This window comes from Peromyscus leucopus, chromosome 11 (genome assembly GCF_004664715.2).
Source record: "Peromyscus leucopus breed LL Stock chromosome 11, UCI_PerLeu_2.1, whole genome shotgun sequence".
NCBI lineage: Eukaryota > Metazoa > Chordata > Mammalia > Rodentia > Cricetidae > Peromyscus > Peromyscus leucopus.
Window position 1 is genome coordinate 49,690,331 of NC_051072.1, and position 27,419 is coordinate 49,717,749.

The following is a 27,419-nucleotide window of genomic DNA, read 5'->3' on the forward strand; positions in this document are numbered from 1 at the left end:
AAATAATGTATTAGTAATAATTGCCTATTAAAGACATTTAGCAAGTTTTGGGCTTCCAGGTCTATTTTTTCCAAAATCACCCCCCACAGGTAAACATGGTCTTTTCATTGACTGATGCCCACCAATATTTTTATCTATTGCCTCATCACGGCCCAGCTACTGCTGTTGAACTCCTCATAGGCTTCATCCTGACTAAGACAGAGAAAGCGCAGCTCGGAGAGCCAGACTAAAAGCATGCAGGAGTGGTAAAGCTGGCTTCTGGAGGCAGGTCGTGGCCTCCTGAGTGTCACAGGTTTTTGATGATGCTGTATTTGACGCAGTAAGCAACTCTTCTTTCCCGAGTGTCTGGTTTCTCACTGTGGTGCCATTTTGTAACTGTTAATGTTCTCCACTTTTACCTTTGTCAACGTTTTCTCCTTAGACAAAAAATAATATAGAAATTAAAGAATATAAAGGTTTTGAGGTTAAAAACGTTTATATACCATCTTAAATTTCAAAGTATGTCATTGAGAAATATCAACAATTCTGCAGTTTTAACACACGAAATGTCAAGAGAAAACATCACTGAGTAGCCATTATCATATGCACAAAGGAAAACCAAAATGACAGGAAAGAAAAATTAAATAAGCCATGTTAATAAGACTTTAATGATGAGTAAGAGTTATTATTTAAAACAGATATTTTTAATTTGTACTAGAGGATAGAGACAATGGCCACCTAGATAAACATCTCTACCCAGAACCATTTTACAGTAACATTTCCATTTCAAGGTTATAAAAGAATAAATTCTTGATTTACCTCATCTCAATTTTATAACATCTGAGAACCAAGTATTTTTTTAAAAGATTTCGAGGGAATAAATCCTTTTACACATACTAATTAATACTCAACCAGTCCCTCCTCCCTTCCAATTAACTTCATTTATTCCCAAAGTACTATTTAGGTGAATTCATATTAATTGCTTAATAGGTCTTATAACTGTCATTAATAGCTAATCTTTCTGATTAGTTTTTTATGTATATGAGTGTTTTGCTGATGTGTATCTGTACACTATGTGTGTGCCTGGTGTCTGAGGAGGTCAGAAGAGGACATTGGATCCCTTGGAACTGGAATTATGAATAGTTATGATCTTCCATGTGGGTTCAGGAATAGAACACAGGTCTTCTGCAAAAACAAAGGCTCTTACCATCTGAACCATCTCTCCAGCCCCTAATCTTTTAGATTTTTAACAATATTGTATTTTTTTTAAAACTCCAGCATTGTAAGATTCAGGTACCACAATCCTGATTTATACAAGTCCCTACTCTACAATGCAATCTTTTAAGTACAAAAATATGACCTGTTTGTATTTTCCTTGCAACAAATTTCCTTGCAGACACACCAAACAGCTCTGGAGAAGGGTTTACATTAAATTGTTTTTCTTAGGAATTGTTTTCTTATTCTTTAAATAAGCCGTCTTAAATATTTAGCATTTCCTAGAATTAGGTACTATAATTTTATATATAAAGTGATGAAGAGCAATCAATAACTGCCTAAACAAAAAGTCTGAGACACTAAGTACTGATGTGAGGATAATTCTCACTGGCAACTCACCTTAGGAAATAAGGAGCACCTTGCTGTGCACATTTACAGTATTCATACCTTTGCAAAAGAAAAAAAAAAGAAACCACCTTTGCAAAAAAAAAAAAGAAAAAAAAAGAAACCACCTTTGCAAGAACACTACTCTATCCAACTTCTATTAAGTTAACATTATAAAATGTTGATATGTATATTTTAGTGGTTTTTGTTTTGTTTTGTTTTTTTGAGACAAGGTTTCTGTGTGTGCTCTTTGCTGTCCTGGAACTCTCTCTGAAGACCAGCCTGTCCTGGAACTCAGCAATAGGCCTGCTTCTGCCTCCCAAGTGCTGGGATTAAAGGGGTGCACCATCACGCCCGGCCACATTTTAATTATTTTAAATACTTTGCATTTCTATGCTCAACTTTCTGATAATAAAAATGATCTTTTAGTCTCAAACTTTGAGCTAAACTAATTGTAATACTAATGAGTATTACAAGAGAAGATTCTTAAGTTCTCAATAAATAAGCCGTCTTAAATATTTAGCATTTCCTAAAATTAGGTACTATAATTTTATATATAAAGTGATGAAGAGCAATCAATAACTGCCTAAACAAAAAGTCTGAGACACTAAGTACTGATGTGAGGATAATTCTCACTGGCAACTCACCTTAGGAAATAAGGAGCACCTTGCTGTGCACATTTACAGTATTCATACAGAGTAAATTTGTACAAAAATAATCGGGTGGGGGAAGGAGAACAATTTGTATCTATTCATTCCCATCATGGCAACTGGGTTTAAAAATGTCTCCCTCTCCCATTTTAAAACATTTTTTTCAGCTTGACATGACAGGACTTTTCTCACGGTGGCTGTCTCAGGCGAGGAGAGCTCATTATTTCCAAGCTCAAGAAACTAGTTTGACATTAGATACCTACCGAGAGAAGTCAACTGAATTTTCTAAATCATTTGGTTGGGTTTATCTAGTGCTAGATCGGCACATCTCCTAAGCCCGTCTGGTACCAAGCGGGCAGCGGGGTCGACCGCCCACATCCATCTGCCTCCCTCGTACCGCGGAAGCTGCAACTGTTCGACTGTGGGTTAGGCGGCCTGTTTGGCTCCGGGGGCTCGGCTGTCACTCGGGGGCGAGAGCAGGGGACACGAGTGTGGCCGGGGCACGTCCCCTCCCTGCCATCTAGGCATTCACACTTCCAGGCCGGGCAGCGGCGGCCGCGGCAGCGACCGAGCCCTAGGCCGGGCCTGCGGGGCCGCGAGGTGGGCGCGGGATCGAGACCGCGGGGTCCGGGCTCGGGGAAACCGCTGCCGTGCGCCGCCCGACGCAGGCCGGCGAGGCCCAGGCCGCAGTGTGTTCCCAGCCCCGCCGCCGTTGCCAAGGCGACCGCCGCCGAAGATTCCCGCGCCGGGCTCCGCCCCCCGGCCAATCGGACCGGCGCTCGCCCGAGCCCAGATTCTCTTTGTTCCGCAGCCATTTCAGGCCCCGGACGGGAGGCAGCGCCGCTTCGGCAGAAGGCCCGAGCGCCGGAGGCCTCTGGGATGGTGTGGGACCGGGTAGGTGGCGTGAGGGTGTGCGTGGCCGGGGCGGAGGGGCGGAAGCGGCCGAGCGAGCTCCGACCCGCCGCCGTGCCGAGGGGGGACCGCGCTCGCCTTGCCGGCTCCCCCGGACCCGGCCCGGCCGTTTGGAGCCCGCCGGCCACGGCGCGGTTCTAAGCCCAACAGCTGCCGCCCCGGGCGCCCTGCGGGACCGGGACGGGACCGGGACGGAGCGGGTGGCGCCCCGGGGGAGGGCGGGAGGGCGGCCCTAGGGCGGGAGGGCGGCTGCCGGAGCGGGCTGGTGCGGTTGCCTGTCAGGCCGCACCGTGCTAGGGCCCGAGAGGTCGCCGGTCTTTGTCCCGGAGCTCACACAACCTCAGCGTCTGCAGCCGGCTGATCCGTCTCCTCCCCCCACCCCCCCCCGAGGGCCTGCTGGCCCCGCGACGTGTTTCCATCGTTTTAATGTTTGTGACTGCGGGTTTTGCTTAGGTGTGTGGGTTTTGCACGTCTCCCCCTTGTCCTGTCCGTACACGCCGCAGGGGACGGCCGCCGAGGAACAGACCCGCCACCGCGATCAAACTGGTTTTAGAAAGGCGGCTTTCTTCCTCTTAGAAATGATCTCGCGTTGTTTAAATTTTTCTTTAATCACGTGGGTTTTGCAGGGATTGTTTACAGTTTCACTTTGTTATGCCAGTCGCAAATCGGCTGCTGTAACTGTAGAAACGAAGTTGGAGGCTGTCCACTAATTGGGAAGGTTGTATGAAGAGGCTTAGTTTGTCCTGCTAAACAGTAATGGCTTCAATGACTAGGAAGCCGTGCTTTTCTCCCTAAAGATGGTTCTTACGTGCAAAATGTCTGGTAAAAATCGGATCGGTGTTTGGAACTGGCTTGTCTGGAATATGCCCATTCAGATGTGTTCATCTTTAGGCTACCAAAAATACCTGCTGGATTTTAAGTCTCCCTGTCGATTTTTTTCATTTAAAAGTGAAAAGAAAGTGTCCTTTAATGAAGTAGCGGAGGATTTGGGCGTTGGGGAGGGGTTATGGTTTCTGTCGTCCCCTTCCTTACCCTGCGTCCCAGTTGTTCTAGAGAATGGCTGTCCCGGGTGAAAACTTGGAACTGCAAAGGGAAAATACTAGTTGAGAGGTTCGGATTTCTTTTAAGATCCTTGATACATACATGGGTGTGGGTGAATAGTGGTTTGGCAATACTGTTTTCACTTGAGTCAGTATAAGCCTATTGCGGTCTGAGTGTTTCGTTTTCCTTTTCTGGAAAGGGGCCTCTGCCTTCCAACAGCCTTCATGTACTTCCATCATCACCCAAGTCAGGACACAGAATTCCTCCCTCTGAAAGACCTGTAACAAATAGTGTTTGTACTTCTACCTCCATTCCTAAAAGCTTTTTGTCGTTACATAATACGAGCAGACTAGATTTTTGGGTAAAAAAAACACATCCTAACTGTGACTATTTCCAGTATCAATATTTGTTATATTCATTGTTTTCATGACTGATTTTTTTCCCTTACTAATATAATGTTAAAGTGATTGTGTGCATTCAGTTTTCTTAAAAAACTAAATGGATTGTGTTGAAATGTGAACAGGTAATATTTAGAGCAATTTCTTGTATTTGTTAACCATATTGGGTTTTGCAGACATTTTTTAGGAAGAGAAATGAGGTTATAAGGAAGCCAAATGAAGTTAGACATGAAAGTGAATTTAACCAGTGTAAACAGAAGAGAGGAACGCAGAGATAGTGGGGACTTCTTTTTCTTTGCCAGGTATACAGAATGTGGTACACAGGGCCCTGGTGGTGCTCATCCCTATTCCCAGCACTTGGGAGGCAGAGGCAGGTGGATTGCTGAGTTCTAGGACAGCCAGGGCAAAACAGAATAAACCTGTCTCAAAAAAAAGTGGTAGATGGTTCCAGAAAGACTTAATCCCTCCTCTCTCTCCCTCTCTTCCACCCTTCCCTACACTGGCTTCCTTGCAAAGGCTGAGGAAGCTGAACTAGTGTGAGTAACTGATGAGGTTTTCAAAATCATGGGGACAGTGCCCCTTCGAAATAGGAAGGGTTGGGTGAGTGCAGTGTTCAGAAGATGAGGTTTTACTCAGCAGTTGTTAGCAAGGGTCTGGCAGGTCAGAGAGGGAGAGGATTCACACTGGGATAGATGGCCTTTAGAGTGGGTCATTTGTGATGGAGCAGGTAGAGCCTAGTGAAGGGAAGTTCTAAGAGTGACTTTGATTGGGTGGTTCTGAGACTTCTAATAGTGTTCTTGAAAGTATTCAGTTGGAGTAATAAGGAAGAATGTTAGCTTTTAATCATCTCCAAGGTCAAATGAAATATTGAAACAGGAAATGAGGGTGAAGATTTCTCTTGGAATTTTTTGTTTGATTTTGTTTGTCTTTTGAGACAAGGTCTCACTGCGTTGCCTTGGCTGTCCTGGAACTCACTTTGTAGACCAAGCTGGCCTCAAACCCACAGAGACCCACCACCTCTGCCCCTACCTCCCACCCCCCAGTGCTGGGATTAAAAGCACACTCCATCACACGTGGCTGTCTTCAAATTTTTTCGTACCAGATCATATGGATAAATTCTCTACCAGATAGGTGGCCACATCTGATTTCCAAAAGACAGTCAGTGACTATGGAACTCCTCACTCAGCACCCAAAGGAAACGTTGCTGTTTTGTGAAGAGCATACGGTTGGAGTCGATAGGTGCCTTTCTAATGATTTGCTCTATGACCTAAGATAAAGCTGTCCTGTGTGGTGGGGACATCAGGAGCAGACACTTTAAGCCAGGCCCTTTGTAATTATCAGTGTAACCTGAAGCAAGTTACAGTGTCTCAGTGTTTTGTCTGATGAGTTATTTTTGAGAACTGAGTTAGGAGAGTAAGCAGTCTTACCCAGCCTGCATGGAGTGAGTGCCCCACGGATCTCCTCTGTTCTCAGCATTGTCATTACCGTGGGGGATTATTTTAGAAAACTAAGAAGTAAACACCAGTCTCAGGACCCTATAACGATTTCTATAAGCCCTTTGGTATATTTCCTTCCAAAATGGGTTTTTGTTTTTGTTTTCCTACAATTGAGATTTTATTACATAAGTAATTTTCTGCTTTTTTAAAAAATTGGTATAAACATTTCTTAAGCTATTTTGTTATTTTGTCTGTTTTTTTAATGATTATATAATGTTTGTGTGAATTTCTCCAAAAGTGTTTCTAATCTCTTATAGTTATATAAGAAACACTGCAATGAACATCTTTGTTCATAAAACAATTACTGCATTTTCTGTATTTCATTATGATACTGAGTGTCATCCCAAGTTCTGGATCTTTTGCTTAAAGCAAGTGTTTTCATGCTAGTGTTTTGAGACAGGGTCCATCACTGTAGCTCTGGCCATCTTGAAACACCCTATGTAGATCAGGCTGGCTTCAGACTCACAGAGATCTGCCTGCCTCTGCCTTCTGAGTGCTGGGATTAAAGGTGTGGGCTACTGTGCCTGGCTCTTGGTGGTGTTTTGACTATATTGTGGCTGTTTGTGTGAGTGCTGATGGGGTTGAACTCACGACCTCATGCAGGCTACACATATTGAAAAAGGATTCAGTTATGCAGGCTGGCCTTGAACTCACTCCAGTCCAGGAAGCCCTTAATCTTAATCCTTTTGTCTTAGCATGTGCTTATAAACCTCTACTATTAGGCCTGCTGGTTTGTTTGTTTTGTCTTAAGACAATTTCTCTTTGTTGCTCAGGTTTAGCCTGTTTGTATCCTTCTGACACCATTATCCTAGTGCTGAGATAAGAGATGTTCACTACTGTGCTAGGCTTGCTTGAGGGAATTTAATAACGGTCCTAAAATAAATAGAAGCAACCTAACATTAATGCACCTACTAATGTGAAATAGAAAGGGGAAGAAAGACTGAACGAATCCCTTTTTCCATTGTTGTATGTCAGGAGTTACCTGTAGACATCTGGTATAGAGTACTTCTTTTACATAATTCTCATCATCATAGTCCTGTTTTATACATGAAAATTACTTCCCTTTAATTGATGCGAGGAGATGAATACACATTTTGCCCAAGGGCTAGATGTACAAGCCTGACCCTGAATCTAGGTCTGCCTAAGTAAAAGATGATATTATTTGTACATTTCTATGTAATAGATATTTTCAAAATGTTATGTATTTAACTACCTGTAGACCATAGGCCACACTGTTAAAATAGTTAGCTGAGTTGAAAGTAATGAATGGTTAAGTTACAAAATTAAACCAGACAGAGCTTAACTTTCCACATTTTAGAAAATGAAAAAAGCAATCTTTCCCTGGATGAACTACAGTATCTATAGATGTGTAGGTAGGTGTGTAGATGCGTAGGTGTCTGAAGTGTAAAGTGAAGGCCAAAAGCATGTGGGGCTCAGCATGCTTACGAATGGTCTCAAACAGATGGGAAAGGGGAACCAAAGAAACCCCAAAGTTGATGAAATTGAGTGACTAAGAGAAGTTTAAAGGCCCATTAAGTAATTGAATTGAAAAATGCACTTGATGAAGCCCATTATGGTGAAATAAATGATAGTTTTAATGGAAAAATAAGCCAGAAAGACTAGAGCTGTTTAACATAAAGAGAATAGAAGATTTTATGCTGGAAGTGAAAGGAACAACCACACACACACACACACACACACACACACACACACACACGTGCTCTTAGTTGCGTTTTTACAGCTGATTAAAACATTAGTAAAATAGTGACGTTACATCCCCTTTATTCCAGGTGCACAGATCACTCCCACTGACACGATCCTTTAGATCTTCTTGTCTTTACTAACGAAAGAAACTATAGGAGAGAAATAATTGAATATTCCAAATTCATGTAGCATTTATGCAAACAAATGCTTAGTAATAGATGGTGCCAACCAAATCCTAAAAAATGAACATAAAGTTACAGAGCCACTATCATTCATGTTTCCATTAGGAATTAACATTTTTTTGAGAAATACCTGAGCTGAGGAGATGGTTCAGTGGGTCAGGTGCTTGCCACGAAAGTGTGAGGGGCTGGGCTTGGATCCCGAGAACACATGTAAAGCCACGTATGGTAGCCTGCATCTGTAATCACCTCTCGGTCCAGAGACAAGGGAGGCAGAGACGGAGACTGCCCAGAACCTTGTTGGCCAGCCGAGTGTACTCAGCAGTGAACAAGGTAGAAGGGGGGGGGGGGGATTGAACCACAGGGTGTCCTCTGATCGTCACACCTGCCCCACCCCAATATTTAAAAAGAGAAGGAAAAATACTTAGTAAACTAAAAATAAGCTGTTTGGCTAGGACATAGGAGAACACGCAAGTTTTGGAAGTCAGTTGATGCAGTAAGCCCTTAGAAGGAGGCTCCCTGGGCTGTGTGCTCAGTTCTAGGACTGGCTATTGTTCGTTGTGTGGAGAACTGTGTACACAGAGAAGTGCCACAGCACAGTTACAGGGTTTCAGGTTTTATGGCATAAACCTGTGCTGACCTCAGGGGCGACTGGCAGGGTCCGTGGAGCGTGGAGAAGGGCTTGAGCTGGGGGAAGTTGGCCTATCCCAGCCTGGGCATTGCCAAGTGCGAAGCAGCTCCAGACATAAAGCTACTAACTGGTGTGACCAGATTTGCCTCAAGGGTTTTGATTGGACAACCGGTCCAACTGAACCCAGGTCTTGAATTGCACTAGAAAGAATGAGATTTTAAAGTGAAAAATGCGGCCAGCCGGGCGGTGGTGTCGCACGCCTTTAATCCCAGCACTGGGGAGGCAGAGGCAGGCGGATCTCTGTGAGTTCAAGCCCAGCCTGGGCTACAGAGTGAGTTCCAGGAAAGGTGCAAAGCTACACAAAGAAACCCTGTCTCGGAAAACCAAAAGAAAAGAAAAATGCTTATTACTTGTGTAAATCATCAAGAACAGAATGGGTTTTTTTTTTTTTTTAAATTATGAAGTACTTAAAAAGGAAAACAATTCAGTTCCTTCCTTTTCTTTCTTCCTCCCTCCCTCTCTACCTTCCTTCCCTCCTTCTCTCTTTTCTCTCTCTCTCTGTGTAGCCCTGGCTTGCCTAGAACTAACTATATAGCCCAGGCTGGCCTTGAACTCACAGAGATCCTCCTGCTCCTGCCTCCCGAGTGCTGGAGTAAAGGTATGTGCCACTCTACCTGGCCCAAGTCCGTTTTTTAGAGGAGGAAACACAGCTGTGTTAGTGAGCAGGGTGGCCTGTCTTACTAAAAGGGACATGGCCAGTGAGTCGGTAAAGTCCCCGTCACACTGGCAGAAGAGCACACAGCGTCTGCAGAAGGCGTCTAGCAGAATTCACACACGGCTAAAGCAGCACGGGTATTTTATTTATTTGTTTACTTACGTATTTTTAGGCAGGGTCTCACTATGTAACCCAGGCCCCAGCCTCAAACACCTCCACATGCCAGAGTGCTGGGGTTAAAGGCGTGAGCTACCACACCCGAAGCAGGTATTTTAAAGCGAAGCCACTTTTGTCCTAGTAGCTTCCATTTTAACAGGGTGGGTAAGTCAGGTGTTGGGACATCTTTGTCAGTAACTGCAGAACCTCCAGGGTCCTTGTCTCCCTTTGTCTTCTGTGTTCCATTCATAAAACTCTAACACAGCTCCACCCCCCCTCCCCGTCCTAACTCTTCTTACCCTTATATTATGCCCTCTGGGACTTACTGTATCTACCAAAAAAAGTTTTAGCATATTCATATTTCTAAGTGTTATTTCTTTTACTTTATGTGTATGAGTGCTTTGCCTGCATGTATGTGTGTGCATGCCCAGCGGAGTGACAGAAGGGTGTGATCCGCCACGTGGGTGCTGGGAATCGAACCTCGGTCCTCTGCAAGAGCAACACAAGCTCTTAATTGTGACGGCAGTTCTCCAGCCCCTCAGTATATTCAGGAACATTCCCTTCTCTCCTTTCACTGTCATCCCGTCCTACCGTCCGCTTCCCTGGCCCCCTCATTTTTCAGGGTCCCCGGTGTATCTCAGGCTGGTCGCAGACGAGGTTCCACTTCCGCCTCTGTGTGCCACCATGGCTGGTGTTTGTTTCCTGTCTTGCTGGGAACTTCCTGCGTTAGTGGGTGGGTTTTGCATGCTCTCCCATAATGTTTCCTAGAAGTGGGAACAGCACCTGGGAGTTCGTTTCTGCTTTTGGGCCCCTCCCTCCAGTCCCCCGCCTCGGGTTCTCTCATGAAGGCCTGCATTCCTGTTTGTTTATGGTGCTGCCTGGTTTTTGTGTGAAGTTGACACAGTGGGTTGGTTGTTCAGCGCCCTGGTGCCTCTTCCGGAGTCTTTTTACCTACACCGGATCAGCCAGTGTGTGCACTTGAGTAGTTCCTGTGCCGTGGTCTGCTAGCCTGTGACCACCACAGCCTGGCTTTGTATTGACCCCCAGGCCCTCACCCCTGCCCGCTGCTGGCTCCAGTGCGCTCTCCGACACCTGTCACGGCCTGCCTGCCAACGCTGTCTTGTTTTCACTCTTTTCCGTTGGAGTTCACTCAGCTTAAATTCCAGGGTTAGCCGTTTGAACCCTCCTTTGGATCCCTTCCTTGTTCTTGGCTTGTTTGGCACAACCAGAGTCCTAAGTTGTGTGCTTCTGCATTTTGTTCACACGCAACCACAAATGACCACAAATCTCAGTCAGGTCGTGGGTGATGCCTGGTGTTCCTCCTTGATTTCCTGCTACTAAATGAGTAGTTCGTGACTTCTCTTACAAACCCGTGTCTCTTTGCCCATCCTCACTCTGAGCCCAGCACCTTGCTGCCTGCTTTCCTAAGACAACTGAAGTAACGTGAAGAGAATTTCCACAGACTCCTGCCGCCACCATGATCCTCCAAGCATCAGGGTTAGTGTGTCCCGTCTCCTGCCTGGGACCTCAGAGTACCCACTACTGTCCACCACGATCCTCCAGACATCAGTGTTAGTGTGTCCCGTTTCCTGCCTGGAACCTCAGAGTACCCATTGCTATTGTCTGCCTTTGTCCTAGATCCGTCATCTTCTGTTTGCTCAAGAACATACATCTTTAGCTTCTCTCCTATAGCATACATTTTGTTCTTTTTTTTTTTTTTTTGGGAAACAGGGTCTTAGTGTAGTCCCCTGGCTAGCCTGGAACTCACTGTGTAGACCAGGCTGACCCTGAACTCACAGAGATCTTTCTGCCTCTGCTTCCCGAGTGCTGGGATTAAAAGTGTGCACCACTATGTCTGGCCCATTTTATTTTCATTAGGGAATCATTTCTCTTAGAAAACAGACGTGTGATTGAAGTCATCTCTCAGTGTTCCTGAAGGATTGTTTCCAGGACACCCCTCCTCCCCCACCAGGATACCAGAGTTCACAGATACACAAATCTCTTTTATAATGTGGCCGAGTATTTGCATAGAACCTACACATACACTCCCATCTTCTTTTAACTATCCTTAGATGACTTGTAATACTGTATGTAAATCCTGTGTAAATGGCTGTTACACTTACTGTCTTGTTTAGGAAATAAGAAAAGTCTGTGTTAGGTTTAGTGGACACAGGTTTTATTTGCCTTCACATCTTCAGTCGGTCTTGGTTGAGTCCATGAATGGAGCTCTCTTGTGTACAGAGGGACATTGTATTGCTCTCTTCGGAAGAACTTGACCCACTTCAACACTTGCTTCTCCGATTTCATTTCCTTGTGGTAGGATCCTTCAGCAGATTGTCTACTACACTTGCTATTACCAAATTTGTTCCTCCAACATTCTACCCATCTCTCTGCTGTCAGGTCGCTGCCTCCGCCAAGTTGGCCGGAGGCTCCTTTGGTATGCCAGTGGTGTTTGCCCTCACTCTCAAGTGTGTGGGCTTTTGTCTCAGCCGTCTCCTCCCCTTTGTCTGGAAACCCTGGCTTCTTTTGTTCCAGGTACCACGCTCCTCGGTGCTCAGTGCCCAGGTACCACGCTCCTCGGTGCTCAGTGCCCAGGTACCACGCTCCTCGGTGCTCAGTGCCCAGGTACCACGCTCCTCGGTGCTCAGTGCCCAGGTACCACGCTTCTCGGTGCTCAGTGCCCGGTGCTCGCTCTGTGATTCTTCCCTGCCCTTTTTCTCACCGATGTCTACTGCCAAGAAGTTATGGCAGGCCGCACTTGTCCATCCGCATTTCTTCTTTCTAGTCTCATGGTTGGAAATGTCTCCTAGATATCAACAATGCCCACATACATGTCTTCAGCTTCTGTTCTGTTTATGTAGCTGTCTGTTCATCATATCTGCCTGAGTGTCTGAGGACAGCTGTTAAACTCGACACGGTCAAGCTCAGCTCCTAAGCTTTCTGCCCAGTGCTGCTCTCCACGGACTTCCTTTTTTTTTTTTTTTTTTTTTTTTTTTTTTTACAAAAAGTAACTGCATCTTCTGAAATTTTGATGTTCTGGACTTCACTTTTTTCTTTCACTCTTCAAATCTGTTCTTTTAGGTCAGTCTGTTTTCTGAATCTTCAAAATACCATGGACGATCTACCCATGCTTCCTCCCACCACCCCCACCCTGGTCCCAGCCACTGCCGCGGTAACCTGCTCACTGACTGCCGTGTGTTACCTCGTAGTCTGCCCTTTCTTCCTGGGCTCTCCTGGCTGTTTTCCAGTTCATTAGCAAAGGAAGGCTGCTGCAGATCATTTCTGCCCTTGCTACTTTTCCATTGTATCTGTGGTAGCTTCTGCTGTGGTCTGAAAAACACATGTGCTTCCAAAACTCATGTAGAGATCCTGACTCCCAAGTGAGTATTCAGAAATGAGGACTTTAGAGGTTAAATTAGGTGAGTCAGGTCTTCATGAATAGGCATAGTGCCCATTATAAAAGAGGCCTGACAGAAAGGTGCCTCTTGTCCCTTTGAGGATACAGCAAAACTGTCTGTGAGCCAGAAAAAAGGCCCTGATAAGATTCCAGCTGTACCTTGATTGTTCACTGCTGAGAGATTGCTACTGTTTTTAAGTTAGCTAATTTAGGATATTTTGTTATAGCAGCCTGTACATACTAAACCATTCCTGACTGACTCTCAGAGCAAAGCTAATCCTCACACTGACCTGTGAAGTTCTGCCTGCCTGATCTGCTCAACCCGTTCCTTTTTCTTCCCCTTACGCCTTCGCTTCACTTCCTACGGCCGCTTTCCCTCCATCCCGCCTGTTAGGTCTCCAGTGTCTGCAGCCTCTCAAATACCTGCTTGGCTGGGTGACTTCACCCCAAGGCTTTGTTCAGATCTTTCTAAAGGGTTGTAAAACAAAGAGCATTCAAGGCATACGGGGCCTGTGATGCCTACAGTTTCTTCGTTTTCTTGATATTGATGGTAGTTCTATTTTCTGATGTGCTGGGCAGTGAAGCCAGGGTCTGGCACGTGATAGGTAAGCAAGCATTCTGTCACTGAGCTATGGTCCCAGCCCTTCAATTGCTCTGTCCCTTTCGGGCCTCTTTTAAAATACATGGCTGTAGGAATCCTAGAATGTGTAGGTACCTAGTAAAATAGCTAAGTGAATAGGTGACTTGCAGTGATTCAAAACTGTTAATAGGTTAAGTGTTTATCGATGAACTAGACTGCATTCATCAATCTATATACAATGACTGGGGAACCTAACGCGCGCTTTGAATGTGTTAACGCACAGAAATAAAGTGCTTCATTATTTCTACATATTTAGATGCACAGAAAAGAACTTTACAAGGATAATACAAAAGTACATTATGATGGTTTTAGGGACTTTGAATTTCATATTGTCTTCTTTTCCTGACAATGAAAAGAGTCATTAATTTTTCATCCCAGGCTATTTTTTTAACAAAGTAAAAGGGAAATAATGAAATAGACACTTCAAAGAATGAAGCAGTGAGAAGAAATAGATTAATAGGCTGGAGAGGAGGGCTGAGGACATTGCCTTCGAAAATGTCACAGTGGTCAGAAATCTGACCGAGAGAAGGAGCCGCCAGCGTGGCAAGGGAACCACAAGAGAACAGATGTGACTAAAACATGGCGAACAAGGTGGACCGTAGTGCCCTTGGAGAAATGCGGCCCGGGTTAGATAACCGCTTTGAAGGCTGTGATAGGAGTGTAAGCCTGTCCATGACTAATTACAGGCTTCACCAGGTCATCATTACTGCTTTATCTCAAGCAGCTATACGGGAGCAAAACGGAGGCCTGGGGATTGCTGTAGCAGGTCATGTTCTTAGAAAGCACCATGTCTGGACCTCCCTGGTAGAGGACTGGGCAGTCTGATTCCGAGCACATTTGAAGGTATATTTGGACAGCCCTGGGGGATTTTAGATGTGGGACAAACAGAAAATCAAGAATGACCTTTTACTATTTTGATCTGAACAACTGGGCAAAAACTAGTGACATTTAGTGATAATAGACAGGAGTGGGAGTAGATTTGAATGGGTTGGAGAAGGAAATCAAGAGTTCTTTTTCAGTCTAGTTTAGAGTGGTAGGTCTCATAGGCAGATTGCAAGGTCCAAGACACTGGAGCTACAAGACTGTCCAAACAGTGCTGCGTATGAGATGGCTATCTAACAGACAAATGGGTATGTCTTACATTGGACATTGGAGTCTAGAATTCAAGTGCTCCTTAATGGCACAGACTGCATGGATTCAATGGACATGGAGCAAAGAAGACAACCTACCGTGTTTGGGGGTAGTGAGCCATCAAAGGAGACCAGCAGGGCAGCCAGCAGGGTAGAAGGGAAACCATGGGGACGTGACGTCACAACTCAGGGAGAACATGGTCACTTCTCTTCTGCACTGTGCTGGAAGGGAGGCCAGAAGTCACCCAGGAATTCTGCCTCAGGAGTGGAGTAAAGAAGGGAGGATGACACTAGGTCACCTTGGAGCATTTCTGCAAATAGAAGGGAGTAGGAAACTTGGGTATGCGTAGGGGTGGGCAGTCTCTTTGTAGTCGTTAGATATTGCATGAAGGAATTATAAATGCACAGGAAAGTTGGTTGCTTATTCCAGTAATATCCTGTACACCACTTGTGGTTTTTCTCCTGTTGATACACAGTCCAGTCCAGACGTTTGTGTTATAGCTAACTGTTAGCACTTTTTAGACAAGAGGAGTTTTTATCTTCTCTTGTCTTGTTTTAAGACAGAACTTTGAGCCAGGTGGTGATGACACATGCCTTTAATCCCAGTACTTGGGAGGCAGAGGCAGTCAGAGCTCTCAGTTCGAGGCCAGCCTGGGCTACAGAGCTAGTTCCAGGACAGCCAGGGCTACATAGAGAAACCCTGTCTCAGAAAACTAAAAGGACAGACAGACACAGAACTTTGGCATTTTACTCTTAAACAGCCCCCATGAGATGTAGGTAGTACTATTAGCTATCTCATTTTATTCTTAGACTTAATCCTACAGTCATTATTTTTCCACAACTGATAAGTGATAGAGTCAGAACTCAGAGCCAAGCAGAGGGAGTGCAGTGTGCGTTTGAGCTCTGTACTGCAATCTTCTCAGACAGTACACAGAAAAAGATGAAAGTCGTTATTGGAAGTGGACAAGGAAATCAAATGTATAGATCAAAGTCAGTGATACTTTAAAAATTTCTAGATCAGGCTGGCGCACGCCTTTAATCCCAGCACTCAGGAGGCAGAGCCAGATCCCTGTGAGTTCAAGGCCAGCCTGGTCTAGAGAGTGAGTTCCAGGAAAGGCTCCAAAGCTACACAGAGAAACCCTGTCTCAAAAAACAAAACAAACAAACAAAATTCTAGATCAGGACCTGGAGAAATGGTTCAGTGGTTAAGAGCCCTGGCTGTGGGTTGGGGAGGCCCTGGATTCGATCCTCATCTCAAAAAAAAAAAAAAAAGCACTGGCTGCTGTTGCAGAGGACCCAGGTTCGGTTCCCAGCATGAGTGGGAGCTCACAACCAGATGTAACTTTAGTTTCAGGATGTCTGACCCCCTCTCTGAACTCTGTGGGCACAGGCATGCATAGACATACATGCAGCCAGAACTCCCATATAAATAAATAAAATAATAAAATTTACATTTCTAGACCTTTAGTGTATTGCTTCTATTTTTAACTTTTTAAAAGATGTATCATTTTTGTTATGTGTTTGAGTGTTTTACCTGCATTATGTCTATTCACTGTGTGTGCCTAGTGCCTACCGAGGTCAGAAGAGGGTGTCCGATCTCCTAGAACTGGAGTTAGGGAAGGGTCCTCTGCAAGAGCCGAGCTAAGTGCTCTTCACCTGTGAGCCATTGCTCCAGCACAGTGCTTCTAATAGAAGACAGTTTACTGTTTCATGCTGTTGAGTTGTGTCAGGCAGGACAGAAGAAACAGCAAGAAAAGTGAAGGTAGTTAAGTTTTGTGTCAGAATATCACATTTTAGCATAAATGATACTTTTCAGTTGTTGATACTAATTGTTTGCTTGGTTTTTGTTTGTTTGTTTTTCGTGCCCTCACGCGCGCGTGTTCTGTGTAACAGTCCAGGTTGTCCTGGAACTGGCTTTGTAGACCAGGCTGGCCTCGAACTTACAGAGATCCACCTGCCTCTGCCTCCTGGGATTAAAGGTGTATACCTTTAAAAGGTGTGTACCAAGAAATTTCTGTAAAATAAAATACTTAGAGTACTCCTCTTGTGCTAAAAGTCAGTTAGTATAGGAACACAATTAAAATCCTGCATCTGAGCCAGGCCTAATGATGCACTCAGGAGGCAGAGACAGGCAGACTGAGTTCCAGGACAGCATGGGCTACGTAGAGAGAATCTGTGTCTAGAAAAAACAAACAAACTAAAACCAAACCAGTAAGCAAAAAACATTTGCTCTGTTGCAATTTGTTTGAGCTCCCAAAGTGCTTTTTGTCTTTGAAGCTGCATCTCAATGTAGAGGCCTGGCTGCCCTATAACTCACTGTGTAGACCAAGCTGGTCTCAAATTCACCATGTGGACTAGTCTGGCCTACATTTCACAGAGATCCTCCTGCTTCGGCTTCCCCTGTCTGGGATTAAAACCGTGAGCCACCATGCCCAGCTCAGCATGACTTTTCCTACTGAATGTGACTTGATTAAGAAATGACCCAAGGCAAGCATAGCCCTGTACCTTTCACAGGAGAACCAAGTTACAGGTAGCTCTCAGTCTTCCCAGAGCATCACTTGCATGACTGAATTAAATAGCAGGTTCTGGAAGGTAGGAGAGGCTTGGAGAATTGCAGTAGCTTGAAGGAACAAAAATGAGGCCAGTTTGGTACATGAATTATAACCATGTTCATTATTTACACCCAGCAAAATATTTTACTTCTAGAAGCTGAAAGGAATATGGTGTTTGGCTACTTTTCAGGTAAAGAAATAAGGCACAAGAGTTAAAATCATTTGTGTAGCATTGCCCCACATTTATTATCAGTGCAGAGAATTGAGAGAGGAGCCTGGAAATGCTAATGCCCTTGCCTTTTTAGATTTTTATTTTTTTTTTTATTTTTTTTTTTTTTTTTTTTTTTTTTTTTTGGTAAACTCTTCACGGCACAGAAGACTTACAGACTGGTGGAGGGAGGCCGTTTGGGTTGAGTCTGGCTGTTGACTCTAGCTCCAGACAGGCTATAGCTGTGAGTTTGGATCACCTTGCCAAATACCATCCCTTTGGCCCAAATCCTTTGCTCAAACAAATAAAGGATGTGGAACAGTGGAGGCCCTGTAAAGGTAGCGGATTTTTCTGGAATCTCGTTTTAGCCTAAACAGTACTGAATCGAGGACCAGCAGAGTGGATGTCAGAGTTTAACTGAGAGGGTGAACGAGGGGCAGGATTAAAAAAAGGAGAGCGCTCCAGAGAAGCCTGCCTTACCTCGTAGGGAACTTTGAGTGTGTATTAACCCAGGCCAAGCACAGTTGCTGCATGTGCCCGCTGCCCCCGGAGGTCATGAATGAGCCTTTGAGTTTGAGGCCAGCCTGGGCAACATGGTGAGATAGCAAGACCTCATCTCCAAAATCCCTATAACCAGGAGTTAAAAAAGATGGCTGCATTTTGCTGACTGCAAGTGTGTGGATCACTTGTTACCTACAGTTACTATTTAAACTAAAGGATTGCTTCATGATGACTTAAGGAGAGATTTGTTGTCCATGCCCCACCCTTCTCTAGGGAGAAGTTTAGGAATTTATTTCGTAAGAAGTGCATTTCTGACTCTAAGAATCAGTTTAGGGTAGTAGAAACAGTGAGTCCTTTGGAGGCCTCTCACTGGACTCAGTGTGTCTACATCTGGGTGTGTAGGCTCCAGTGCTATCTGCCTGCAAGGTGGCAGAGACACCAGGGCTGTGCCCTGGATTCTAAACCAGGGAAAGCACTTGCATGCGCTCCCATCTGTCCTTCTTACCAACGGGCTTCCTTGAGCAGGATCCATCGGCCGCCCTGTTTAAATTGTGAGCGGTTCTCACTTGCTCTTTCGTGAGGTGTTTCTAGTGTCTCAGTGCTCTGGGAACCTCTGCCTTCACAAATGCAACACCGCCAGCTCCTCTTTAGTTAGTTGAAGCTGTAACCTCTGGTTTCTTGTGGTTCATAACTATGTATGTAACGTTTTCTTTAGGATTTATAGTTAGGACTTTTTGGAAAGCTGTTGTAGTTACTCTTACAGAAGTCTCAAAAAACCATTGTAGAATTACAGGCTTTCTCTTCTGGGTGGATTTGTTTGTTTGTTTTGTTTTTAGCTTTCACCTTTTAAGATTTTTCTGTTGGTTCTGTCCGTGTTGTTTGAGTTATCTCTGGGTGTTTTCCTGCATGGCATTTTCACAATTATGCGTCAGTGTCTTGAAAAATTAGGAAATGACTAAAAGATGCTTTTGAAATTCAGTGAAATTGTGGCATTGGTTCTTATGTTAAATTTTGAGCAGTGTTACTATGTCTCTGTGTCTTTACATTTAAGTTGGTCTGAATAGTAATCTCTTCCTGTGATAATATTGTTAAAGTTGGCTCCACACAGCGTTAGAGTGGTTATCACAAGTGAGCTTTTTTTGTTCTCTAAGGAAAAAATAAAGTTTCTGTCCTTTGATGTTGAGACCAGCCCTTCGAGACTTATTTGTTTTATCAATGTTTTGTATGCGTGTGTACTGCTGGTGTGCCTGGCACCTGTAAAGGTCGGAAGAAGGCGGCACCAGATCCCCTAGAACTGGAGTTAGGGATGGCTGTGAGCCACAATGTGAGTTCTGGGAATCGAACCCAGGACAGCTGAGCTATCTCTCTCACTAGCCCCAAAGACTGGACTCTTTAAAGTGTGATAACCTTAAACATTTTTTCACAAAAAACTTAGTAGACTGTATTTCATGCTTTTGTGCCTTTTAAAAAGTTTTATGTTGTCTTTTAGAAATTATTTTTAATTTTTGTTCCAATTTTATTTTTATTTTTCTGTGTCTGGTGTTTTGCCTGCCTATGTGTCTGTGTACCATGTGCGTGCCTGGTGGTGGGGGAGGCCAGAAGAGGGTGTTGGATCCCTGGAACTGAGTCACACACGGAAGGGGCTGAGTGCCACCTGAGTGCTGGCACTCACACCCTGGCTCTCCGGCTCCACCTCCACCTCTGCCTTCCTAACACATTTTCAAAGTGTAACTGAAGCTCCATGACTTAAGTCGCAACTTTGAATGGCAGCATTGTATCATGAGCCAAGGACATTCTCTGGGGTCCCTGCTCTTATATGATTTCCAGTGACTACACTGAGGGAAGATGGATTTTTCACCGCGACCGTTATAAACTCACAATATTAAAAGGTTTTATGGAGAGATAAAGACCTAAAGCTCCTATAACATAACCACTTTGATAATTACTAACTTTTTGTTGTTTCTGTCCTGTCTTTTTCGTGTGTGTGTGTGTGTGTGTGTGTGTGTGTGTGTGTGAGAGAGAGAGAGAGAGAGAGAGACAGAGAGACAGAGAGACAGAGAGACTGGAGTTTCTCTTGTGAACTTTCTTTTACGTCCTGTCTTTGGTTCTAAATGAGTTTTCCAGATAGTTATTTGCGTATTACTCTTATGAGAACATACCAGTTTGTACTGATGGACCATTGCTGGAGACCCTTTCACAGTTTCCCAAATAAGGCATGTGTTTGTCTACCAACTTCACACAGTGCTACCCCGTGGAAGTACAGGAGACGTGAAGGATCCTGAGAAACAAGCAGTGTCCTAGAACGGGCGCGGTAGGGAGAAGCGCCACTGACCTCTCCCTCACCTGGATAAAGTGTTAACGAAGTGAACGTTAGGAGGTCATTGCCCTTCTTCAACACAAAAGTAGAGGGCTTGCCCTTAAATGACTTGGATCTCCAGAACCGGCTTTGAAAACCCGTGCTAGACTGCCGAGGCAAAGACAGGCGGATCCCTGGGGTGCTCTGGCCAGCCAGCCTAGCAGATTGGGCAAGTTCTGGTCACTGAGAGTCTATTTAAAATATATACACAGTAAAGATGGATGGTTCATGAGGAACATTCAAGGTTGTCCAATGGCCTTCATACATTCTTGCAAATATTCATTACACAGGCACATCCATCCATACAAACCGAAGGAAGGAAGAAAGAAAAGTGGATAACAAAGGAATTTTTAGTAGAGGAGGTGCATGCCTTTACTGGCTGCTATCATAATTCTACTCAGTTTCCTCTCTACCTTCTGGATGTATTCATTATACCCAGTACCTCTCGGGGACTTTGATGCTCACTTGCAAATTCACGTTGGTGTACAAGCTAAGGAAATGCATTCCCAAGATGCTCGTGAGCTACCTTGTACCAACTCAACAAACAGGTCCCAGAGAACTGCAAATACTCAGGTGAAGCAAAATCATTTGGGAAAGTTTGTTGCTCATAGTGTTGTATAATCACATGATGAATATGATTTTTTTTTTTTTTTTTTTTTTTTTTCGAGACAGGGTTTCTCTGTGTAGCTTTGCGCCTTTTCTGGAGCTCACTTGGTAGCCCAGGCTGGCCTCGAACTCACAGAGATCCGCCTGGCTCTGCCTCCCGAGTGCTGGGATTAAAGGCGTGCGCCACCACGCCCGGCTTATGAATATGATTATATGATGGATATTTGAATAGTTATTTAGTATTTCTTTCAAGCTAAACTTTTTTTTTCTTTTCAATTGTTTTTGTTTGTTTGTTTTGAGACAGGGTCTCTATGCAGTTCTAACTGTCCTGGAGCAGTCTATGTAGACCAGGCTGGCCTTAAACTCTCAGAGATCCTACCTTCAGTGTGCTGGGATTAAAGACATACGCCTCCATGCCTGCCTCTGGCTATACATTTTTCAAGGAAAAGAAACACATTCCATTAGTTTGAAATCCAGGGTGGGATCTATTTAAGTCAGTCATAGGTTAGAATTACAAAGTAATCAGGAAGCAAGGCATTCCACATGCTCTTGCTCCGTACTTTACATCCCTCTGTGCTGATCCATTCTCTCTGCTTAGACTTTCTGATCTTTGTCATTTTATCTTGGGTGTGGCTACCTCCCTACAAGTTGTGACCTTTTAGCTTAAAACTTTTAGAACTGGCAAGTAGGGCTGGAGAGATGGCTCAGAGGTTAAGAGCACTGGCTGTTCTTCCAGAGGTCCTGAGTTCAATTCCCAGCAACCACATGGTGGCTCACAACCATCTATAATGAGATCTGTTGCCATCTTCTGGCCTGCAGGGACACATGCAAGCAGAACACTGTATACATAATAAATAAATAAATCTTTAAAAAAAAAAAAAAAGCCAGGCGGTGGTGGCACACGCCTTTAATCCCAGCACTCGGGAGGCAGAGGCAGGCAGATCTCTGTGAGTTCGAGGCCAGCCTGGTCTCCAGATCGAGTTCCAGGAAAGGCACAAAGCTACACAGAGAAACTCTGTCTCAGAAAAAAAAAAAAGAACTGGCAAGTGGTTTTAAATCTCTTAGTACTGCCTGATCATCTTCCCAGGAAAGAAAGTTGAATAGAGCTCATCTTTTGTACTAGGATTCATCACATGGAAGGTCATTGTCTGAAGTTTCATCAATTGTGTTTAGGAAATGAGGTCACACAGTAAACTTGGCCATGATTCTCTTCCCTGAGACATGGGCTATAGACTGCTAATTCCTTGAGGAAGGGGCCCATGGCTTTCTGGAGGTGCTTATCAGATGTCAGTGTACCATTCAAACATAAAGGTAGAAAAGGTCACCTAAAACTGCATGTTTTAAAGTCAGAAATAAAATTCTTCCTCTTAATTTGTAATTTTGATTTCTGAGCCTTATTTTTTAAATAAAAGGATTGGCCATGTGTAGGGCTCTTTTTTTTTTTCCCCCTCTCATGGTTAATGTGGTTATTTCAGTTAGATTTTAATTGTTGAATCCAAGTGGGATGAGGGGGATGAATGAGATGTTAAAACAGCCTCTCTACTTGTGAAAGAAACTTCAGTAAGGGTTAGTATTAGGACAATATTCATTTTTTAGAGTCATATACTTATAACCAAATACTTTCTAAGTACTTAGGGTTACTAATTAGGCCAGTATTCAGTTTAGAGTTACACACTCACATTTGGTTAGCATTATCCTGTGTTCAACAGTCTCAAATTTCCTCATATTTTACTCTTTTAGTTTATTAATTTTGGTGGGGGGTTAGAGACAGGGTTTCTCTGCATAGTCCTGGCTGTCCTGAAACTTGCTCTATAGACCTAGCTGTCCTTGAACTCGGAGATCTGCCTGCCTCTGCGTCCCTAGTGTTGGGATTAAAGTGTTCATTACCATACCTGGCCTTAGTTTATTAGCCTTATATTTCTCGTTAAGCTTCATTGTTGTTTTGTTATAGTAAAAGGAAAACAGACTGTCTTAGTTCATGGTCCCAAGTTCTCAGTGACATTAGTCAACGTTGGGTTTACTATTTATGCCCCAGCAACAGGAAAACTCCTGTGATTCCCTGCTGTCCTCCATGCCATTTAGGTGTGCTGCAAATCAGTCTAACAGCAGTTAGGAGGGAATGTCTTCACAGGATGGAACACAAGAGAGAACACAGGAAACAAAGCCAAACTTTCTTTTTTTTTTTTTTTTTTTTGGTTTTTCGAGCCAGGGTTTCTCTGCGTAGCTTTGCGCCTTTCCTGGAGCTCACTTGGTAGCCCAGGCTGGCCTCGAACTCACAGAGATCCGCCTGGCTCTGCCTCCCGAGTGCTGGGATTAAAGGCGTGCGCCACCACCGCCCGGCCAAAGCCAAACTTTCAAGCAAAGTGTTGGCACATCATAAAAATAGGGATGTGTGAACCACTGTATAGTGAGTGATAGAAGTGTGTGTGTTTTACTTTGACAAATTAATAATGTTAAAATAATGTTCAATGTAATTTTTTTTAAAGATTTACTTATTATGTACACAGAAAAAAGGTGCCAGACCTCATTACAGATGGTTGTGAGCCACCATGTGGTTGCTGGGAATTGAACTCAGGTCCTCTGGAAGAGCAGTCAGTGCTCTTAACCTCTGAGCCATCTCTCCAGCCCCAATATAATTTTTTTTAAAAAAGAAAACATATTTGAACACTCGGACTATATAGTACCGCTTTTTGTACTAAAACTTCTAGTTAGGTGGTAACATCTTTTGTTTGATTATATTTTCTGCACATTTCCCCCACTTTTTGACTTTAAAGTTTTCTTGTGATGTATTTTATCTGTCTCTGCAGACTATGAAGATCACCATCAACCAAACCCTGTCTTTTTCTCTTAATTTTTTCAGGCATATTAAACTCCTATCTGATTTAATATTCATCACTTGGTTTCCATGTCTCTGTTTGTTTCTCCTATTCCTCTGCTGTTTTCTCAGTTTTTCTGGTTCTCCGGTATCACCTGTGTGAGCCTGCTGACCCCACTGTAGCAGAAGACTGGGTGGAGCCCTTCCTGGTTTTTTGCTGTGTCTTCATGTGGTTATGGCATGCGGCGGAGTAAGAATGGAAGGGCCAGCAATCCACCTCGACCCTCTCCTAAGCCCTTTTCACCTTCCAAAGACTCGCTCTTGACTGTCCTCTGGAAAGTGGGTTTCAGTGTACATTCAAACCCCAGCAGGGCTCCTCCCCTTTAGATGACAAGTGAAACAGCACGCTCTGTTGAATGTCCTCTGATAACACAAAACTGATGCACATCCTCTTCATCTTACTGTTGCCGATGGTGTAGGTTGGCTTGGGAAATCTTGAGTTTTACTGACAGTTTCAGTAGGCAGTGTAGTGTGAAGCAATGAATGCAGCTGTGGCTCTTTATATCCTTATTTCATCTTTTCATTGGCTCACTTTGCAGATCATTAACTGTGCTCAGAAAGATTCCTGAAAAAGTAAAATCGAGAGAACTGGGGTTATACTCATAGCAGTTAAAGTGTGTGTGTGTGTGTGTGTGTGTGTGTGTGTGTGTGTGTGTGTGTAAATAAGATTCAGCTTAGGAACTAAAACTACAAAACTTGATTTCTGGGCCGGGCGTGGGAGATGGGTCAGCCGTTACCGGTGCTTGCTGCTCTTGTGGAGCCACAGGAGCCCTGGCGTTCAGTCCCCAGACCCACCTGGGGCCTCACAGCTGTAGCTGCAGTTCCAGGGGACCTGATACCCTCTTCTGATCTCGGTGGGCACCAGGCACATGTGTGGGGTACGTACATACAAGCAGATAAAAATCCATATACACAAAAATTAAATAAGTGTGAAAAAGCTTTTAAAGTTAATTTCCTTTGCTGTGTTTTTCTGCTGTGTCTGTCCTGGAGCTGAACATTACTGAGATGCACCCCGTTACGAGTGAGTGTGCCGTTCGTTAGTGAACAGGTGGAAGATTAGGTAAACACCGCTGCTAATCGCATCTCTAACCGCTTACTGTGTTTTAACCATTACTCTTCACACTGCTCTGGCCATTTTCTAATTTAATCCTTGAGAGTGAACACAGCCCTGGGCTCCTTTTTCTGTTTCCTTTGAGATGGTAAGATATGCACCGAATCGATGCACTGTACTTCAGGATAGTTGGGAGATGAGTGCGAACTAGCCAGGCTGTCTGAGAACTTGAGAGCAGTCGAGCAGTGAAGTGGCGTGCTGTCCTCAAGACGGTATGTGGTGGTTAGTTAGCCCATGGGCTGTCTAGTGTTTTCCTAGAGTCAGCTAGTTTTCTGTTTTAGTCTCAGGCATGGCTCACTTGATAAATATGTACAATAGCACCTGTAAAGTATTGGACCCTTCCTTATATTGACTTAACAATTTCAGACGTTTCATGGGAAGAAGAATTGGCCTTTTTTTAAAAATCCTCCTCCTCTTACTAACTCTTACATTTAGTAAGAGCAGTAGCTTACATGATGCTGGTGTGGTTTCATTCGCTCGGTACCAGCACTTTACCAGGCACTATCACTGTCTCTGGCATTTATGCGTGCCAGCATCAAAACCAGTGAGTTAAAATCCAGCAACAGAGGAACGTTTCTTTAAGACAGGCTACCGTTTTTTTTTTTTTTGTTGTTGTTGATTGTACTTACATAATTACCTATGAACCAAAGCAGTATAGTAGAAACATTGAACTCAGAATAGGAAGACATTCCAGCCTGATTCTTTTTTAATATTTATTTTTATTTATGTGCATGAGTGTCCTGACTGAATGCTTGGATGCACATGACATGTGCCTGATACTCTTAAGAGGGTGCTGGAGCGCCTGGAGTTAACAGTTGGGAGCCTCCATGTGACTTTTGGGCACCAAACCCCAATCTTCTGCGAGAGCAGCAAGTGCTCTTAACCATAGAACCTCTCTCTGGCCTCCCAGCTCTGTTCTTTTTTTTTTTTTTCTCTCCGTTTTTTGAGACAGGGTTTCTCTGTGTAGCTTTGCGCCTTTCCTGGAACTCACTTGGTAGCCCAGGCTGGCCTCGAACTCACAGAGATCCGCCTGGCTCTGCCTCCTGAGTGCTGGTATTAAAGGCGTGCGCCACCACCCGGCCCAGCTCAGTTAACACTTAGTAGCTAAGTGACTTTTAGTGAGTTTTAATTTAACATCACTAAGACTAGCTCCTCAATTCAAGTGAGAATTTTGAACAAATCAAATACAAAAGCATTTTGAAATTATTAAAACCTCTTGGCAATAATCAATGTTCTAAAATAAAATTTATAATCATGTTGTTGTAATAGAGGAGAATTTAAAGAAGCTTTTCCCTTAACTCCGTGTCCCAGGGCCTGTGTCCTGTGTCTCATTACAGTAAGCAGTGGCACTAATTCTGTTTAGAGAAACAGCCCTGTGATGTCGCCATGGACGAGCACCGGTACACCCTAGTGACAGACACTGCAGTGCTGGAGGCCTGGAACCCACTCTTTCCTTCTGGTGTCGCGGCCAGGATCGGGGTTACTCACAGGGTGGACTGCCAATCAAGGGCCGTCATTTTGACTTTGGTTGGTTTTACTTGGAATTTGTTAGAAATAAGTACTTTTGTTCTTCCACCCAAAACTGAACTCTTCTAGGTTTCCTTTTCTGCCATTGGGCCTAAGTGCAATTCCTTACCCAGTCTCTGTCACCATTAAATGACAAAGCCTCTGGTATGTCTGCGCTGAAAAGTACAAATTACTTCTTAAGATTTAGTCTCTCCTTCTTCCTCTCCCTTCCCTCTCCTTCCCTCCGTGTGTGTGTGTGTGTGTGTGTGTGTGTGTGTGTGTGTGTGTGTGTGTCTCCACATGTGTGCACAAAGGTTTAGGTGCCTGGGAGGCCAGAAGGCATAGGATCCTCCTGAGCTGGAGTCACAGGTGGTTGTGAGCCACCTGATGTTGGTCCTGGGAGTGGAACCGAGGTCCGCTGCAAGAACAGCACTGTTAACCACTGAACCATCTCTCCAGCTCTGTGGTACAAATTCTTCAGTAACTGAACAGTATGCTCTTAAGTTTTAGTTTCGTTAGCCTTCTGACCGCTAGGTTTCCATATTAACCAGTTAAACCTGCGTCTGTTCTTTTCTTCTGTTTTTGTCCTTTTAGTTCAGAAATCGCTCACTAGAGTAAGAAGCACTGAGCGTTTCCAGAGGTAGACATACTGAGGTCGACTGCTTCTCATCCAGTTGCAAGTCTCTAGTGATTATATGATTGGAGTTCAGAAATCATTGGCTTAAGTTACACAACGATACATGGAGACGGAGACCCACTATGATGGTTATATTTGTTATAGAACTCAACAAGGAACTGCTGTTTTTTTTTTGCAAATGACAAGTATTATCAAAAGTTAAATATAAAGAGACACCAGTCCTATCAGCCTTTTGTTTTGATTAAAGATTAAAAGGTTAAACTCTAAAAAATGAGGCCGATGGGATAGCTCTGTTGGTAAAGTGCCTTACTCTGCAAGCATAAAGACGTGCTTGATCTCCAACACACACACACACACACACACACACACACACACACACACACACACACACACACACACACAGGCAAAAAGCCAGGCATAGGTTACATGCTAACAATCCC

The 27,419-nt window shown here is 44.1% G+C and overlaps 1 protein-coding gene across 2 annotated transcripts in view; it reads left to right on the forward strand.

Moving 5' to 3' along the window:
- Nucleotides 1–2,994: 2,994 nt before the first annotated feature.
- The window catches only part of Tnpo1 (transportin 1), an 85,674-nt gene continuing 61,249 nt past the window's right edge, over nt 2,995–27,419 (forward strand). The window contains exon 1 of one of the 2 annotated variants that reach the window (XM_028871709.1): nt 2,995–3,122. In XM_028871709.1, coding sequence (XP_028727542.1) covers nt 3,108–3,122 — 15 coding nt within the window. In that variant the 5' untranslated portion in view covers nt 2,995–3,107. The remainder of the gene's footprint in view (nt 3,123–27,419) is intronic. The other variant, XM_028871711.2, reaches the window with a different exon arrangement.